The 19,317-nt window shown below is 40.5% G+C and overlaps 1 protein-coding gene across 1 annotated transcript in view; it reads right to left on the minus strand.

Moving 5' to 3' along the window:
• Window positions 1–17,525, minus strand: part of LOC130866771 (cadherin-related family member 3-like) — a 108,056-nt gene extending 90,531 nt beyond the window's left edge. Inside the window, exons 1-4 of the mRNA XM_057758347.1 lie at window positions 17,303–17,525; window positions 16,521–16,739; window positions 6,359–6,451; window positions 5,248–5,421 (exon numbers count right to left, since the gene is read on the minus strand). Coding sequence (XP_057614330.1) covers window positions 5,248–5,421; window positions 6,359–6,451; window positions 16,521–16,739; window positions 17,303–17,525 — 709 coding nt within the window. The remainder of the gene's footprint in view (window positions 1–5,247; window positions 5,422–6,358; window positions 6,452–16,520; window positions 16,740–17,302) is intronic.
• Between the last annotated feature and the right edge of the window lie 1,792 nt (window positions 17,526–19,317).

Genomic DNA, 19,317 nt, shown 5'->3' on the forward strand with positions numbered 1-19,317 from the left:
AGGAGCCTATCAAATAATTATGTGGTATAACATAGATAGGTATCAAAATATTGTACTAAATGATCATATTTGCTTTTTAATAGAAGGTCTGTCAATAACAGAGTAATAGTGAGAGAATTCCGGAAGCAAGAAAGCTGTGGTGGAGACTGGTATGAATATTAGATGAGATGTGATGAGGAATGACTTGGAACAGTGATTTTAAGACAAAGATTATATACCAAAACATTAGAACCTAAACAGCTGGAGATTGGTTCAATCAGACAGAAAACAGAAGCTATGGGGGAATTGTGCAATCCACAGTTGTCATACATTTTCTGAAGGGTGCACAGCAGCAAGTCTAACACGCATCATGTATGTGATGTTCTGCAAAGCAATAGCAGTGCTGGCCAAAAGGTCCTTGAAGGTTATATGGTCCTGTACAGGATTGTTTTATTTCCAGGGAGTAATATATTATATACAGAACTCACACAAATGTTAAAGGAGAAGTTGGTTTTAGGAAAAGCTATTTAAGCCATATTTAAATAATTAAATTTAAGGTGTTTCTGTGTATCTCTTTGCAGTAGATATGCTGATCTAGAGGCAACTGATTTTGATAGCCATCTAATGTTTGATAATATTTGGACTTTGTGTGTATTTTGTGATCATTCAAATATATTTTACAACTGTGGTAAAGTGATAAAGAGGTAAGGTTTTAGTCAGGAGATGCATACAAAGTTGAATAAGTAGACATAAACCAATGTAGTACCAAAAAAACACAATGTACAAAATAAGCAAGAAAAATACTGGGGTTGTGCAGAAGAAGATGAGGTGGAGGAAAAAGTGTAGTAGGGGTAATTCATAGACTGCAGTGCTATAGGAATCGAAAGATGAAGATGGAGAGATAGCTCAGCAGTTAAGAGTACTATTTATCCAGAAAACCCAAATTTTAGTCCCAGCATCCACATGGGACTAGATGACCATAACGACCATCTTCAACTTCAGTTCTAAAGGATCCAACACCTTCTTCTGGATTTTAGACACAACATGTACATATGGTGCACAGACATACACATAGGCAAAGTACCCATACACATAAAATAAAAATAAATGCAACTGTAAAACATAAGTGTGTGGGTCGGGCAGTTGTGGGGCGTGCCTTTATTCCCAGCACTCGGAAGGGAGAGGTAGGTGGATCTCTGTGAGTTCTAGACCAGCCTGGTTTACAAGAGCTAGTTTCAGGACAGGCACCAAAGCTACAGAGAAACTCTATCTTGAAAAACTAAAAGAAAAATAAAGAGAGATAAGTGTGCTTCAAAAAGCAAAGGGTAACTTTTACTTACAACAACAAAAATAAGATTATATGAGGTAAGAACCAAACTATATCTTTGAAACTATCATTAAAGTAGAATGATGTATTTTGGTGGAATTATGTTTCAAACTGAATTTTACTAAAGACTATATGACAGATGCAAGAGCTGAGAACAATGCTAAAGAGAACTCTTTACAGAAATTGAATAATTTAATGAGTATGAGATGGTTCGTGGACACACAAGCTTCACTCAGAACGATGACTGAAATGTACCAAAGTGAAGAAGCAGATGAAGAATATAGAAGAAAAGGCTGATCAGAATGATATAAAAAAAAGCAAATACAAGAAAAGATTGATCAGATAAAAAAAAAGTATAAAAAATTTCAGTCAGGATATTTACTGAGAAGGGGATAAAAACGTAAGGGGTACGCAGAGGAATTTGAAAGGAATGGTAACAGGTTAAAGAAAGTACACCTGGGACAAGAGAACAGAGAAGGACACTTGTCTATAATGAACCAAGGAATTCTACGGATCACTTATATTCTTTACCCAATATGTGTTGTGAATTAAGTTGACAATAAAAAAAAATTGTAGGTATATCAGAGGTTTGAAATACAGAGAAAGAAACATGGTAGTCAATGAAAATGGATCTGACTGAGCCATTTTGGATGATCACTCACACACCTTTTAAGCTAAGGACAATTTAGGATTGATCTAATGGTTCATGTGATCTTTCCCAAATATTCCTTGGCCCAGGAAGAGTAGAACAACAACAATTGGGCAGTCAAATGGATGAATTTTCTCAAGCAAAATTCCCAAGAACTACATGCTGCATGGTTAGGGAGGGATGGATAGAGGGATTATAATGACTACAGAGAGCAAAGGGATAATTTATTTTAAAAAAAGAACACAAATCAGTAGATTTGGGCATTAGTAATTAGTAATTCTGCATAAAGAGTTTGAAAAATAACTTGAGTTTGAGATTCTGAAATTAAAATTAAAAGAAAAAAGACTGGAAGATTGCTCCATGGTTAAATAACTTGTTCAAACTCAAACATCAGAGTGCAGATTCCCAGAACCCACATTAAATCTAGGCAGACATAGCCCGCCTATATTCCCAGTCTTGGAAAGTAAATACAAGGGTTTCCTGGCAGACACTGGTTAGCCAGATAAGCAATAATGGTTAGCTATGAGTTCAAGCGAAAGACCCTGCCTCAATAAATAGGTCCAAAGCAGTGCAAGAAGATACTCACTGTCAACTCTTACTCCCACCAACACATGTGCACGAGCATCTATGCATATACAACACATATAGGTGCATATATATGCACCTATAGACATGTGAACACACAGATACTTAAAAACGAAATTGTTCTGGGTGTTGATGAAGTTCTGGCTACAACCACAGGGATGTGTGGATGACAATTTATTTTAAAGTTATACAGGGTTTTACACCGGCTCACATACGGGATTGAGCATTTGGGACACTGGGTAGGATATAGGCTGAAGATCAAAGAGAAGAAACGCCGTGGCAGAACATGAAGTAGAAAGAAGCAGTATGAGTGACTTCATCAGGTCCCCAGAGAAATGACTACTAGGGTTTGGGATGAAGTGAAATATCCGGAGCTGAAAATAAGCAAGGGAAATTCCAGAGGACCGCAGCCACACTCAAGCGTCAGTTTTACAGACAGAGAACTTTGCTGATGCCCTACTTCCTGACCCAGAGATATGAGATCTGGGGGAGTATGAGTAATATCAGCAGGGGACATGCTACATTTGTCCCCGAAAATAAAAATTTTGGGTTAAGACGAGAGGCAGAAAAACATCAGATTAGGTTAAGAAAAGAAGGATTCTTTTTTCAAATTGATCTTTTCATAAGTGGAACACATCGGGGGCAGAAGTGAAAGTTCTGGGTACACAAGACTGCATGGCATTAACTTAATGAAGAATCTGGGTGGGATGCTGATGAGCATGGAGCTGAGGATAAATGCTTGTTTGCAAGAACTTCCATCTTAGGCAATAGCAGAGCAGGAGATGAGAGATTACACACGCATGCTTTTGATAATTCGATTTGGGTAGATAGACTCATGTTATAAAGAAATGGTGAGCGAGAAATATGGAGTGATCATCAGTCATTCAAGTCAAGATTTACACTCTCACTGTAGCAGAGGTCAAATAGGAAAAAAGAATGTCTTGGGTCAAATGTCAGAGGTCAAATAAGAAAGAATAACAGGCAGCTGAAGAGGCTTAGGAGAGGGTCTTGCTGCAATCTGACTAGGAAACGTCAAAGACCACCCGGGAAAATGGTTCTGTAAAGAGTTTCCGCCACTAACCTGAGGATCTGGATTCAGGTCAACATCAAAGACAAGCTCAGGCTCATGTCTCATAATGCCGAGCTGAAGAGGCAGAGGCAGGAGGATCCTTGGAGCTTTCTGGACAGTTGACCTAGTCAAACAGATGAGCTCCAGACTTAATGAGAGAGCCTATCTCAAAAGAATAAGGTAAGGAGCAATTGAAAAAAACTCCTGATGTCAGTCTTTGGCTTATACAAGGACATTTACAAATGCCACACACAAACGATAAAAAAGGAAATAAGTAAATCAGAGGTCCTATTGCCTCAGAAAGATTTCTAGACATACTGTGGTCAGAATAAATTAACTCTAAATTTGATGTTTAATGTAGAGTCTCAGAAACTGAGTAGAAAAAGAGGGTCTGATGAACAGAAGTTGGGAACGACCTCTGTGCAAATGGGGCTGTTAAACAGTGTAGAACATGCGCTGGTCTTAGTAGAACATTCCAAAGAAGACACATGGCCGGCAGCTGAGACATAACGCGACTTCTATTTTTAAAACCAATTTTCTTACAATTATGAAAAGTATGCTAGGCAATGATTCGACATTTCTTGAGTATAATGTACAAATAAATATGTACATGAACTTTAATAACTGTCTGAAATATAAATAAGAGCTACGCTCTTATTTCCTCAGTTTACAATTAATGCTAAGTTAACTTTATATATAATTATAAAATCATATAATTATGAAAAAAACACATTTTGAACAAAAAGCATTATAAATAAAAACAGGTTAATGATCTTTAAGAAATCACCACTAGGACCACGTGTATCTCAGAGACCTGGAGCATGTCTCCTGTATTCCCAGGGGCCTGGATCACATTACCTGTATCCCTAGTGGTGTGAATCATGACATGTGCATCCCCAGTGGCCTGGATCACGTCACCTCTATCTCAATGGCCTGGATCATGTCACCTGTATTCCTAGTGACCTGGATCACATGCTAATTTCGGGAAGGAATGAATTTTGCTTATTTCTTCAGTGTTTTAACTGAGAATCTCTTCCTATTACCAAGTTACCAAGCACACAATCTATCTAGCTGGGTGTTGCTGTAAGTGTGGGAAGCAATGTGTGCTCCCTGCCTTAACCGATGCTTCAATACTCCACATAGAGACACTTTCAAGTTATTGTTCAAAATGTTGTCCTTGAAATTGGCTCGAAGTATAGATCCCAAATCTATAGAATGGAGGGGAAACTGCAGCCAGGATGTAAAATAAATAAATAGATTTATTTTTTTTAAAAAGAAAGAAAGAAAGAAAGAAAGAAAGAAAGAAAGAAAGAAAGAAAGAAAGAAAAGGAAAGAAAAAAGAAATCAGAGGGCCATGCTGAGCCAGCTCCACCTTTCACTGTTTGCTCTGAAAAGGAAGAAAGAGAAGCAGCTCTCAGGCTAATTAATGGACAAAACTTCATTGACTCAGGGAAGAACACTTGGGGCAATGTCTCATTTGAAAGTGGAGTAAGACAAAGGGAAACTGCAATTATCTGAAGCAAAGTTTGAGCAAACATTCTAATGCACCGTCGAAGTAGAACTAAGTCATTATCTTCAGAGTCTTCCTTAAAAGTAACAATTATAAAATAAATAAAAGTCCATAAAATGCTAATTTACTTGCATCGATGACAAAATGTTTCGTTTTGTTCAAAAAGCGATAGGCGTTTGGTTTCCCAGCCACATCTTTGTCGTAAGCCCGGCTTAGTTCTGTTCCAGGAAGCTTATTTTCAGGCAAATTCACGGGGTTGATTAATATCTGAATTTCTGCCACAATATTGGAAATCACTAGAGCTGTAAGACAGAGGGACTTGAGTAAAACCAAGACAATGAAACATTTTACCAATGATCACTCTTTAGGTTTGTACTCATCAGCACATGCAATTGAGGAAAGTTTGTATGTAAAACAAAACTGGCGTTGGTTTTCCCTTTGAATGACATTTTAATACATTTTTTCTGTTGGGCCTTGCACAAAATATTTTGACTAAAGACCAAGTTGAGGTTCAAGCCTTATTTAATCTTTAATTATGTCTCCATGCAACTCGGCCGTTGAACTATTACCGAATGCAATGACTGTTCTTGTCCAAAGGAAATTTCACTAATTTCTTCTTTGTTATTGATCATTCAAAGAATTTCATGTGTTTGCTTAAACTACATTTTAATAGAAAGTTTATTGTATTTTTATTTGAAACACCACTTCAAAACATCACTGTAATGTCTGTTCTGGTTTTATTTGCTTTATTATTTTCAATGTTTTTCTTCATGGTGAAAGATAGACTCCATTTTGCTTTCAATGTGACTCACTATAGATTCATAACTCCACACCTCCTCAGCAAAAAAGCAGAAATAAAATATTGTAAACTCACTCCCAAACTGTGAAATACAGCACCAAGGATAATATATTAGCATATACAGTATCCAATAAAATAGCAATCGGAAAATTAGTCGTAAAGTTAAAAAATGCATCATATGATACTGTCACATAGTAGACGTGAGGGTAAAAGGAAATACTGCTGCAAAAAGAAGAGTCTGGAAAATACCAATCGGAGTTCTGCTTGAAATAACCCAAGGCCATATTAAGTTCTTCTCCTTACTCATGCACACATACGTGTACTCAAGAATAAGAAAGTAGTCAAGGAATGTTGACAGAACCTAAAAGAATGCCCTCACAGGTCCAAGTCTTCATACCCAAAGTCTTCTAAAGGCAAGCAATTAGCAAACTTAAACTCACCTCCACACAGTAACACAGTCTTGAAGGGATTCATGCTCACACTGGCTTCTCCAACGTCTACAGCAAGAACGACTAACAAATGCACAACTCCAACTATTTATACAAATTCAGTCTTCTTACAAGTTAATCCAGCAGGTCAGTCAGCTGTTACTCAACCATGATGACAGTAGATTTGTTTGTCTGAGTGACTATGCCCAGGTCATATTTCAGCTCCTGTGTTTGTTCCCACACAAATCTGGTAAGATTATCGGCAAAGCCAGGATTGTTGTGTGTCATGCATTTAATGTACATCTTTCCAGTTGAGGGGTGGTTTCCTAAGGAGAATTTTTGGTGAGAAGCCAGGTGATCTCTTCGTTAATCCTTATTGATCTAGAAACCCTATGCATTCTTTCGAACCCTGCCTGAGACATTGCAGCCGGCCATGGCTGTATAATCATGTCTGTACTTATGGCTGCTGAGTAGTTGCTAGGAGAACAAGATCCATACTTTGGTAGCTCATAACCGAGAAAACATAAAGGGTGGATAAAAATAACTGTACCTCCCAGAGGGAAAATAGGGGCTCATAAAAAAGCATGAAAGTTCAGGTCAGAAAGAAACACTTAAATAAAAGAAAAACCCTCAGAGAGATGGCACTACTTTACAACAACAGACTCCTAATATCTTGTTAGAAAAAGGATCGCTTATGCTTCCCAGTACTTACGTGTTTATGTATTTTTAATTATTCATATACAATTTGGCATAATTTAGAATTATCCACACAAGCTAGAATAAATTTAAAAGAGTAATATAATTATTTGAATATTATATTACATTGTAACACATTTATGACATAAATACATTGAAAATGATGTAAATATGGCATGATAAAATGTTTAGCATTGCTAATGCAAATGATGTATTTTATAATGCGAATTATTACTATTTTGTAATATTAATGAGATGAAAAGTGAAGTAAATAAAAAGCAAATAATATTTCTGTAAAAACACATTTCTAGAAGATCTTAACCAATTTCCTGGGTAAACTGTGGGGGAGGAAAGAAGGGGGGCATGGGAACATGAGAGACCAAGAAGACTGAGTTGGGGGAGGGTTGCAGGGGGAGAGCAATGAAAGAGATATCTTGATAGAGGGAACCATCATGGGGTTTGGGAGAAACCTGGTATTAGAGAAATTCTCAGAAATCCACAAGAAAGACTACTAGCAATAGTCGAGATGGTATCTGAAAGGCCGTCCCCTGTAATCATATTAGTGACTATGCTAATTACCATCATAGAACCTACAACCAGTAACAGGTGGAAGCAGATGCAGTGACCTACAGCCAAGCACTGGGCTGAGCTCCTGGAGTTCAGCTGAAGGGAGGGAGGAGGGGTCATCTGAGCAAGGGGGGTCAAGAGCATGATGGGGCCAGCTGATCCGAGGTAATGGGAGCTCATGGACTATGGATTAGCAGCTGGGGAGCCTACACAGGATCGAACTAGACCCTCTGAATGTGGGTGACAATTTTGCGACTTAATAGTACCCTGGCAGTCACACCAGGACCTATCCCAGGTACACAAGCTGGTTTTTTGGAGCGCATTCCCTATGGTTGGATGCCATGCTCAGTCTTGATACAGGGGTGGACTGGCTTGGTCCAGCCCCAAGTTTGTGTGCCAGACCTTGTAGACTCCCCAAGGAGTCTTGTCCCCTCTAATGAGAGAATGTGGGAGGGGATGGAAAGTGAGGAAGGTAGGAGGCAGAAGAAGGGAAGGGAAGGGGAACTGGGGTTGGGATGTGAAATGAAAAGGTAATTTTTAATAAAAAGCATGAAAAAAGATTCCAAAAAATGTATTTCTATTTTGCCCATTAGCTGTTCAAAGAAAATTTTATTTACTAAGCATTTTATTAGCTACATATATTTCTGTCATATAGAATACAAAGTTATAACAGCTCATTATATGCCTTAAAATACTTAGATTGAAAAATTGATAAACGCCCTAAATAAAAGTGTGATTTATATGTTTAATATAATATCTTCTATTTTTAACAATTTAATACACGTAAACAATTCATCTTGAATATAGGAACACTGCACTCTCCACTCCCACTCTGGCTTGGCCTCTATTTTTTCTCATAATTCACTGAGTTCAATTAATACTGCCTGTTGGAATGTTGATGGGTCTTGTCAGCTTGATCTTATACAGGTAACCATAGCTGCCAGTTGGCGAGTGCAGGGACCATGCGCAGAAGACAGCATGTGATAGCCATCTTCCCTGTCATTCTGTACTTATCATGACTTTCATGAATTCTTCCAGGGTCCTTGCTGAGCCTCGTGTTAGGGTGGGGATGATAATATAAATGATCAACTTCGGGTTGAATGCACAATAGTCATTTATTCTCTGCATAAGTGAATGTTATTTTAATTGTTTAAAGGTTTTATATTTTCATAACTGATGCCAAAGCTCACATACTGGAGCTAGAGAGTTGGCTTGTTAGTTAAGAATGCATGCTTTGCAATACACGGTACTAGTGCTTAGATCCCTGTGCATATGGCAAGCCAGGTGTCTTCATATTGAGAACTTCAACTCCAAGCAGGGTACAGACATTATGTGATCATTGGAGTTTTCAGGCTTTCAGGCTAGCCTAGAAAAGGAGAGCCTCATGGGTAAGCAGAGACTTTATTTCACATAATAGTCAGGGAGCCATAGAAGAGCCATACAGGGCTCTCTTCTGGGACTCTGCAGGCAAAAACATGATGTACCCACTTGTGCAAGGGCATGTATGTTCACACAGTAATTAATTAATATTTAAAAATTCAGATTTTGCATATCTTGGAGGTTACTACCATTGGAAAGGGTGCTGACCATGTCTCAGAAGTACAGGCATAATGGAAGACTTGTAGTATTTGACCCACAGCAAACAATATTTAGAACTGAGTAGCACCAGTTAAACAGTGATAACATTGAAAATTTACTAATATATTTCATTCAAATTTCCCTTCCTGATATGCTGTGTGTCTGGAGTTCAAATTTACTGAGGTGAACAAGGGAGGGTGGACTCAAAATTCTACCCTGTAAGATACTTCCTGCAATTAATACCTGCTAGATAAAGTACAATTGGTTTGTTCCAATGGAGTGTCACGGGGTACATCAACCCCACTACAGGGCAGACTCTGTACCCAGGAAGCAGTTCGCCAACACAAAGCAGAACCCATGGTTTTCTTGTCATGTTTTAGTTAGGGATCTCTTAACTAGTTGCTTTTGTTTCTTTTGGCCATTTTTTGTTACTTTTTTTAGGCAGGGGGAGTCAAAGGGGGGGCATGAAATTGGGTGGGTAGGGAGGTGGGGAGCACTTGGGAAGATTTGGGGGAGGTGATAAATATGGTCAAAATACATTGTAAAATATTTAATAAAACTTAAAATAGAATGGCTTTTTAAATATGTAGAATGATTGTGTGTATATATTATATTTCAAATATGCCTTTCTGTCATATGAGTTTCCTTATACAATACAGTTGCTTTCCTACTTCTCCTTAAATGACACCTTTATTTTTAAATCACAGATACAATATAATTTCTTATAATCACACACAAAAAACTTGAGTATTATGGAAAATAATAAAATATAATCTAAATTCACATTTAAGAAGGTTGTTTAATAATAAGACTTGACATCATATGGACATTGAAGAATTAACTATTTATTCTAATCTTGTTTTTGCTGTTGGTGTTTTATGTGTGCGTTTCTGCCTTCTTTGGCACAAATTCTAAGCATGTTTTTGATTTTCTCTGAGCTTTTCCTCACCTCCTTTGCTTCAGCCCTGAAAGGCACTGGGTTCAGATTTGCTGGATGTCTTCTGTAGGTGCATTATCACTGTTTCAGAACTAGAGGGCAATCCGAGTCCAAGTTTCTCTCCTCTGCCCTCTCTGTGCTTATTCCTGAAAGAACCCAGAGCGTGCCTAGGGAGGACACTGTTCTCACGACCTAACCCCAGGCTCCAGCATCAAGCCTGTGGTCACGAGTGTCCCTCTGCTGTGTTTTACCATAGCCCAACAATCTATAAAGAAGAGCGTGCCATGGGAGTCACACTAAAACCTTCCCACTGAAGTGGACTTTTCTCCAAGACCACAGCATCCAGACGCAAGTTATCTGGCTGGGGTAGAAATTCTAACAGCAGGGGCTATGTGCTTTCCACAGGCACTTGAGCTGTGCTAGATGCCCTGGGCTCAAGTTGATACAAATGGGTCACTGTCAGGATCTCCCAGGGTAAGGTTTTATTTGCTGCATTAGCACTACATGGCAGCTTCAAGTCTTGTGTTCAGAAACTTATCCTGCCCTCTGTGAATGGACTCTAGTCTGCTACTATGCTGCCAGAGGTTTGGGTAGTGTTGATTAAGACCGTCCCTTGCCATACAGACTTTTGCTATACTGAATCTTGCATGTATTCAGTGGTGGGCAAAACCCACACAGTAACTTAAGTGGCAGGCCAAAACATAAACCCATCCAACTGGGGCATCTCTCTCTCTGCCTGTAGCTTGGCCAGTTTTAGAGCTCTATCCACATGCATGGTCGGGATGGCAACTGTGCTGCTCAGGATAGAGAAAAGGAAGTGGAAACAGCCCCTTGTGCACTGTAGCAAACCTCCAGCTGGACCAAGGATATGGCCATTCTCGAGACAGGAAAAGATGTGCTATAAGCCTACTTCAAAGAAAAAATCTGATTCGGGCTAAAATTGCGATTGATTTTATCAACATACAGGCTTCCAAGCGAAGTCGTAGCAACTCTAAAAAACTTCCATTTCTGAGCTCTGATCTAAGTACGAGGGATTTCTTTTTCTATTCGGTGTTGGCTCTTTTCCTGACAGCCTTGATTAGGAGTCTCCACCCTGTTGTTCCCTATCAAGGGGGAAATTCCTTCCTTCTCTGCCACTCCAACCTGAAGCACCATGGAAGGTTATCAATGTTGAATTGATTTAAGACCCTGTGAGCACTTCAGAATGAGCAAGGTTCTTAGATAGTTTAAACAATTTGCTGAGTCTTCTACTGGGATCTGAGACAGATACAAGAGGCTCAGGTATAGGAGGCTCAGCTTGTCACAGTGCTATAAGTCCTTTGAAACACAGTTTCAACCAGGATGTCAAAATCTCTATGATAAAATAAAAAAATAAAATTCATTAATAAATGCAGAAAAACCATGAAGAAGAAAATCAACCTGTTCATACTTAGGTTATCATGGCTGGCCCCCACAGAAACGTGGTTTATATTAGCAATCCAGGAGCAGCTCTTGGAAATACTTGTCTAGGCAGTCTTGCCTGGGATTTTGGGTGTATTATTAGGGCAGTTAAGGATGGTTCTATGTCCATTATCCTGAACAGACTCACTTTGAGTGAGATGCTGCAAGGCAGTTCTCCAGGTTTCTATCACCTCTACTAACCCTGTTAACTTAGTACCTGTCCACACTGGTTGTTAGTTCTCCTTGAAGACAGTCTTGTAGGACAGCTTTAAAGATTCAGTGTTATCCCCTAGACTGGCCATGGAGGCGGGAGTTGTTTATTGGCCAGGATAAGAAAGTCTCTAGCATATGTCATGGTCAGTCACACTTCCAACAGTCAGCTGCAACTGGTAAACATGCAGGTTCCCCATGCTTACCCCATAGCACGTGATTGCATCATTTGGCCTTCTCTGTCTTGCTTTCAGGGACATAGGACGCAACGTGGAAGTCAAGCTAAATTCTGATATTATCACTTCTGAGGTTTCCATAGGAAACAATGTCCTTTGTGCAGGACATGAGAGTCTCCCAATACCCAAGGAATGCTAAATTCTCAGCTGGAAAACAGGACAAAACATCAGACCCTTCACGGGTTTTACCATGAAGATACTGATGTACGTTTCTAACCACAAGAACCTTTTATCTCAGCACAAAACCAAAATCGAGGTAAACACCTGTAGAAATATTTAGAATGTAGCTGGGTATTATACTAGTTTAGTCAAGTGATGGTTGTAGGTTCTCCTCCAAGGTTCATTTTTGGCTTCTATAGTCAAGGGCAGTTGGCTAGGTTTCCAGTATCACACATAATTTCCTTCTTGTTCAACAGATTGTAATTCCAATTAGAGAGCTAGTGGTGGAAACCAAGTGTTTTTTCAATACCTAAGCGTCAGTCTTGAAAACAAACAAGTAACGTACAGAATGAGCAGGCTGTGCATATGTATTTAGGAATATGTATGTTTGTAGGTAGGTAACCACAATTAATGGGGAAAAAAAATCAATGAATTTGAAAGACAGCAAGGTGGATGTATAGGAAACACTGGAAGGAGGAAAGAGAAGTGTAGTGATGAGCGGGCCGCGTTCCTGCCGCCTGGCTCCTGCCCACACGACTAGCTTATGCCCAGAAATAATTACACGGAAACTGTATTCTTTTAAACACTGCCTGGCCCATTAGTTCCAGCCTCTTATTGGCTAGCTCTTACATATTGATCTAACCCATTTCTAATATTCTGTGTAGCACCACGAGCTGGCTTACCAGGAAAGATTTTAACCTGCGTCTGTCTAGAGTGAGAGAATCATGGCCACTCTGACTTGGTTTCTTTCTCCCAGCATTCTGTTCTGTTTACTCCGCCTATCTTAATTCTACCCTATCAGAGGCCAAGCAGTTTTCTTTATTAATTAACCAATGAAAGCAACAGATAAATACAAGACCCACCTCCATCAGAGAAGGGGAAAGAAAAAATTATACTCTCAAGAAAATTAAAAAAAATTAAATGCAGAAAGGAAAATATCAGATGTGCATCATGCCTTCATGGTGAAATATTATGAACACCAATATGAGCTAAATTTTTATAGAAGTAGCATAACAGCTCATAGGCAGTGGAAAGTACCAGAGTCTAAGACTCTGCTCCATCTATGAGCTTATTGCTTAATCTCCCTTGATGTCAATTTTTCTCTTTATAGTATATGTAAGTTAAAACCATGGCCTCAGAATGCTTATGAAGAAAATATGATGTCATGTGTGGAGGCTGAAAAATGCAGGCCCACTTCCACCTTGTTGGACAGTTTGGAAAGTTTGGAGATCAACAAGCATTGTTCTACCTCCCAGCTTGTTTCCTTTGAAATGAAGAGAGCTCCATGTCATCCTGACAGGTGGTCAGGATATGCAAATGTGCTTCTACTCCTTCTTTTGGAACTATGAGGTCACCTGGGGTGGGGCGTCTTCAGGATACTTAACCCAGAGCAGCTTTGCTACCTAGACAACAGAATGCTAATAATTTGATATCTCAGAGGGATAAAGCGATTGACTGTGTGAGTTATCCTTTGTATCATGTTAGTAAAGCCTTTTATTTCCTTCCCCCCTCACCTGTTTATGTTGGGTATAAAAACTGTGGAAAAATAAACATGGGTGATTTCAGTCACTGGAATGCCTGCTCGATACTTTCTATGGTTTCTGTCTAATTATTTTTATACACCTTTAATTTTTTACTTAAATTTCTAAAATTCCCATGCTCCTACCCCGGTAAGTCATATTTTTTTTTTTTTTTTTGGTTTTTTGAGACAGGGTTTCTCTGTGGTTTTGGAGCCTGTCCTGGAACTAGCTCTTGTCTCAAGGCTGGTCCTCGATGGTCATGGATAAAAGAAGCTAGCACAATTCAGGGTATGGGAGAATCATTCCACAAACATTCCCCAAAGCTATTGCTTTGGAGCTACTTCGGGTATCTCATTAAAAATCTCAGGTTCTACAGTGTAATTTTGTATTCCTTCATACTGCATACCCCATGAGGTCATGATTTAAATATTTTCGGAAGTAACCCACCCTATTCTAAGCTCTGTTCTATATCAACAATAGCAGTGGGATTTCTATGTAATGCCATAAAGAGTCTGTAAAGAATGAACAGCTCTCTATACAAGGGTGTGCAGGAACCTCTTATGGACAACTGAGAACTGGAGATGAATGCCTGCATCGTGCAATCCACCCTCTGCACCCATCATCGAGCAGTTCTTCTTTGAAAACCTGACTATGTTACTTTTCCATTAAAACGTTCTTCCTACAAAACACTCCAAACAACCCTGGATGTCGAGTTCTGTTCTTCACTTGTTTCTTCTTTACATTCCCAGGCACAATGCATCCAGTAAAATCTGGGTATACACACACACACACACACACACACACACACACATACTTCATCACAGATACGCTTCATTTTACGGAAATGCTATTCTTCTCTTTCATTTCTCTACTGTAAAATTTACTCATCTTTTCAGGAACAAGACCCAACAGATCAAACATCACTTTATCCCTTAAGTTATTATGGTTTCCACAGTATTGTCAACGTCTTCCTCCTATCACGCATGAACACATATAGGTATAGAGTAATGAGGCTTTATTTTCTAACATATTTTTCTCCAAGTCTCAGTAAAGGGAAATGTTTACTTTCTGTTTGTTTTGTTTTTAATGAACAACAATGAAATTGTCTTTCCTTGATGCTGTGAATTAAATACTATTACAATAAACTTCTCACTATGGGTTATACGTAAATAGACTCTTATAAAATCTTATATTAAATTCTCCAACTGCCTGGAAATCGTATCAAGCAAACTACTGCCTCAGTTCTTTAAAACTGAACTTTTTCTTTTCACGGAACATTTTCATGGTGAAGTCTTAATTCCTGAACTCCTTCAGGTTTGAGTAATTTATCCCTTTCTTAAAGTTACCTAGACCATGTGATTCCTTCTCCCTCTTTTTCTTACTGTCAGATTTTTTTTTTATATTACCCACCATCCTTTAACATACTACATGATTGTTTAAAGTTTGTTATCTGTGGTCTGTTAGTAATCTTTATTATGTAAACCATTTTAAAGAAGACTTTTTTTTTCTTCTTTTCAAGAAGGTAAATTTAGGAACTGAAAGAACCCTAAACTGGACAACCATTTAAAATAATTACGGGAGGAAAACTATAGACATTATTTTCACACCATATTCTTTTGCATTTAGTGTCATATATGAAAATTGATTCAGGAAAATGTGAACGAAATTGATTTATGATGCTGAAATGTATTCAGCTTGCCCTGTACCTAGCTAGATGATAGTTGCTAGATAAAATAGATAGGTTGGCTGTAGGTTTATATCATGGATATTTTATCTTTGTATTATAGTAATATGTAGAAATACTTCATATCACTGAGAACAAAACACCTAGAAGAAAACTTCAAAGGAACGTAGGGGTTCATCCGCCTCCCAGCCTCGGAAGATTCCATCAGTGACCATGTAGCCCCATACACTCATGAAGAACACTATGGCCACAGATCGGGATTCTCTCAGCAAACAGGAAGACACTAGAGGTTGAAACAATCCACGGAAAACACCCTGACCCTGACTCATCGCTGCGACCAGGGATTGAAATTGCACCAATCCCTGAGTTTGCCCTAGAGTCATTCTGCAGAATCCCACCAATCCCTGAGGCCCCTGAGCTCAAAATGCCACCAATCCCTGAAGAGGAAATGCCAATCCTTAAACTTGACATTTCCTTGCCCCAGAATCAGACCACAAAATCCACCCATCCCACGCTACCCTGGAAATCCCATATAAGATCTGTCCCGTCCAGTTTCCTGCTGTTTGCCACCGGAAGCAATCACCCTCCTGTGTTCTTCCTTCCCAGTAAATCTCTTAAGTGAGACTTGCAGTGCTGTGTGACGTTTTCACCGGAGTGCAATCTGGTTGTAATCCCCTTCCCTGGGAAGCAGAACTGTAACTTGTTTGCTGGGGAAATCTTCCCTAGCAGAGTAGAGCTGTAACACCCAGCCGGATCTGAACAGAGTTGTAACTCTTCTCCGAGCAGAGCTGAGCGAAGCAGAGCTATAACAACTGGAGAAACTCTCCTCTCCTAGAACAGAGAAGTTATACTTGTATTGGGGAAACCTTTCCCTGGAGCAGGGCTGTAAACTGCTATGCTTACAGTGACTTTGTGGTATTCACTGGCTCCTAACTGCCAGAATACCTTTCCCTGCGAGCTGCAATGTTTACAGCCACATTAAGGAAAAGACACAGGTTGTCCTCAAGGTTCTGATACCATGATTCATTTTCAATAGATAGGAACCTATCTCCTAAAGTTTCCCAAACTTCCCAAAATAATGCTATCAGCTGGGTGTTCTTCTTCTTCTCAGAGACAAAAGGAGGACGCAAGACACAACAAAACCCACGTGGCGCGAGGTTTATTGCGGCATACGTAACAGTAAAGAGAGAGAAGGGAAAAGAGGATGAAGGGATGGCGGTCCAGCTTTTAAAGCGTCCTCCACGCACGTGCATCAAACGCCACGCCACGTTCTGCACCTGCGCAGCCTTTGCGTGGAAAGCTAGGTGCTCCTGGGAAAGGTAGTTCCCCAGACGAGTGACGCTCAGGGGCCTTCTGGGCAATAACACTGGGAATAAAGAATTCAACACATGGGAGCCCAGGGGAGAACTTTCATCCCCAAATTATAACACACAAGTTGTGTTTGTATATCTGGGTTTCTGAAAAACACTCAACAAATATTTGATATGGCATAAAAATTTCTTGGGATACATCTTTAAATATCTCAGAGGTCTAACCTGGAATTTTGGGGATCTTCTACTTGTACACCCCCATGAAATGCTTAGTTAAATTTTTTTGGGAAAAAAAATTGCAGTTCTTGAGCATTTGCACCAAGTAGAAAAGTACACAAACTCCTTAGTATTTTAAATGTGAAATAATAGTAAGTAAATAAATTATGCTCATGGCCGTACTGAAGCCAGGTTCTGTGTTGATGTCCGTGGCTCCTGCTACCATCCAAGGACACACATGAATGTCTGAAGTCTGGCCTCCTACCTGGGGGCCATGTTGGCTTCCAAGGGCTATGCTGACATTGAGGCCATAAAGATCTGAGTGATCTATGCTGCCACCTGAGGCAATGGTGGCATCCAGGCCCAGCCGCTGCTGAGGAACATATCTGGGTCTGTGGCCTACCGCCGATGGGATCAGTGTCAACCCAGGACCTCAGCGGCCACCTCTGGACCTGTGGTTGTGTAAGTGTCGTGCTGCTGACGGGCCGATGCATATTTAAGTGACCTGTGCTGCCACCCAGGGCCATGGTGTCATCTGGGACTGAGCTGATGCTGAGGACCGTGTTGGGGTTTATGGTCCTGCTGAAGCTCGGGTCTGTGTTGAAGTCTGTGGTCTGTGTTTGCATGGGGAGCCCTAGGAATCATGTGTGCTGAAATCAGAGAGCTGGTTCCGTTTCTTTGAGCCCGTATGCGTCCAGGTTTTGTGGTATGGTTTTCATGAGTCTTGTGGTGTTCTGGACCCTTCTGTCTCCTGAAATCCTTCCTCCCCCTCTTCTGAAGGATTCCCGAGTTCCGCCTAATGTTTGACTGTGAATCTCAGCTTCTGTTTCCAACAGTTTCTGCATAAAGCCTATTGATGACAGACAATTGGGTTAGGCACCAATCTGTAAGTAAAACAGAATATCACTAAGCATCATTATATTAACATTTTTTTTATTCTGGTCTTGTTTGGTTTTATCCTAGGTCATAGGGAGTCTGCATGGGACTGAACTAGGCACTCTGCATATATATGACAGTTGTGTGGTTTGGTCTTCTTGTGGGACTCCTCACAGTGGGAACAGGGACTGTCTACAACTCTTTAACTGGCTTTTGGGATCCTACTCCGCATATTGTGTTACCTTGATGTGTTGTTTTGTTGACTTCCATGGGAGACCAGCCCTTTCCTAAACAGCAGGAGGAGTAGATTAGGGGGTGAGAACACGGGTGGCTGAGGGAGGAGAGAAAGGAAAAGAAACTGCAGCCAGAATGTAAAATAAATAAATAGATTTATTTAAAAAAAAAAAAGGAAAGAAAAAAGAAATCAGAGGGCCATGCTGAGCCAGCTCCGCCCTCTCTGACTCTTGGAACACTGACCCTGCCCCTTTGGTGGACACTGCAGCAAAAGATCTTGTCGGATCTTCATGGGAGACCTGACTCCCATCCCCACACTTGGAAGGATGGCCCCACTCCTGACTGCATGGCAGAACTGGCCCTGATAGAATGGGCATATGAGAGCTGACTCCACCCCTCACCTGAGGGGAGGAGTCCCAGTGACCTGGACTGACCAACTCGGCTACCTCCCAGGCCCACAGCCAGGCCTTGGGTTGGCCCACCCTAACATCTACCGCATTTATGACGTGTTGGAGCATGTGAAGGGACTGGTCCTGTTGTTATTCTTTTAAAGACATTGGGGTTGTGATGGCGGGGGAGGCGGGTCACTTGGTGGGTCCCCAGAGGCCTTGGTTGGTCAAAGGGTGGGAGACTGTGGCTGGTGAGAGACGGACAGATATGCCATGCAGAGAGAGAGAGTTTGGGTAATAGAGTTCATTTAGTGGGTCACAGAAGAGAAAGGGAAAGGGGGAAGGGAAAAGGGGAGGGGGGAGAAGAAGAGAGACGGTGGGGGATGGGAGAAGAGAGAGGCAGAGAAAGTGGGGGAGGGGAGAAGAGAGAGGCAGCAGCTACCTCTTCAGAAGAGGAACAGAAGAGACAGAGCTCAAGCTGGAGGAGGCAGAAGATTCGCTAGCCTCAGCAGAAGGGAGAGGGTGAGGCTTGTCTCTTAAGGGGACAGAGTACCCAAGTGACAGGGCAGATGATAACACCTGAGGAATGATCCCCACAGGATCTCCATGACTAAGGGCAGCTATGGGATGACTGCAAGTTTTTGTGAGGATCCCATATTGTTGGTGTGCAAGAGTCCTGTGGCCTTGAATCAGATCAACGACTCACCTCAATGAACATTTGCACGTGAAGCTGATTGAACAAATGGTGCACTGTGTGATGACCTTGGCCCTCAGTGAGAATTCTCAAGGAGAATGAAGAGGTGCTGCAGAAACGGGAAAGGCTGAGGATGAAGGCAGTTTTTTGTTGTCGCTGTTTGTTTGGTTTGGTTTTAATTTTTAAATTTTCTTTTCTGGGAGACACTGCAAGGGTGAAGGGAGG

This window comes from Chionomys nivalis, chromosome 26, assembly GCF_950005125.1.
Source record: "Chionomys nivalis chromosome 26, mChiNiv1.1, whole genome shotgun sequence".
Taxonomy (NCBI): Eukaryota; Metazoa; Chordata; class Mammalia; order Rodentia; family Cricetidae; genus Chionomys; species Chionomys nivalis.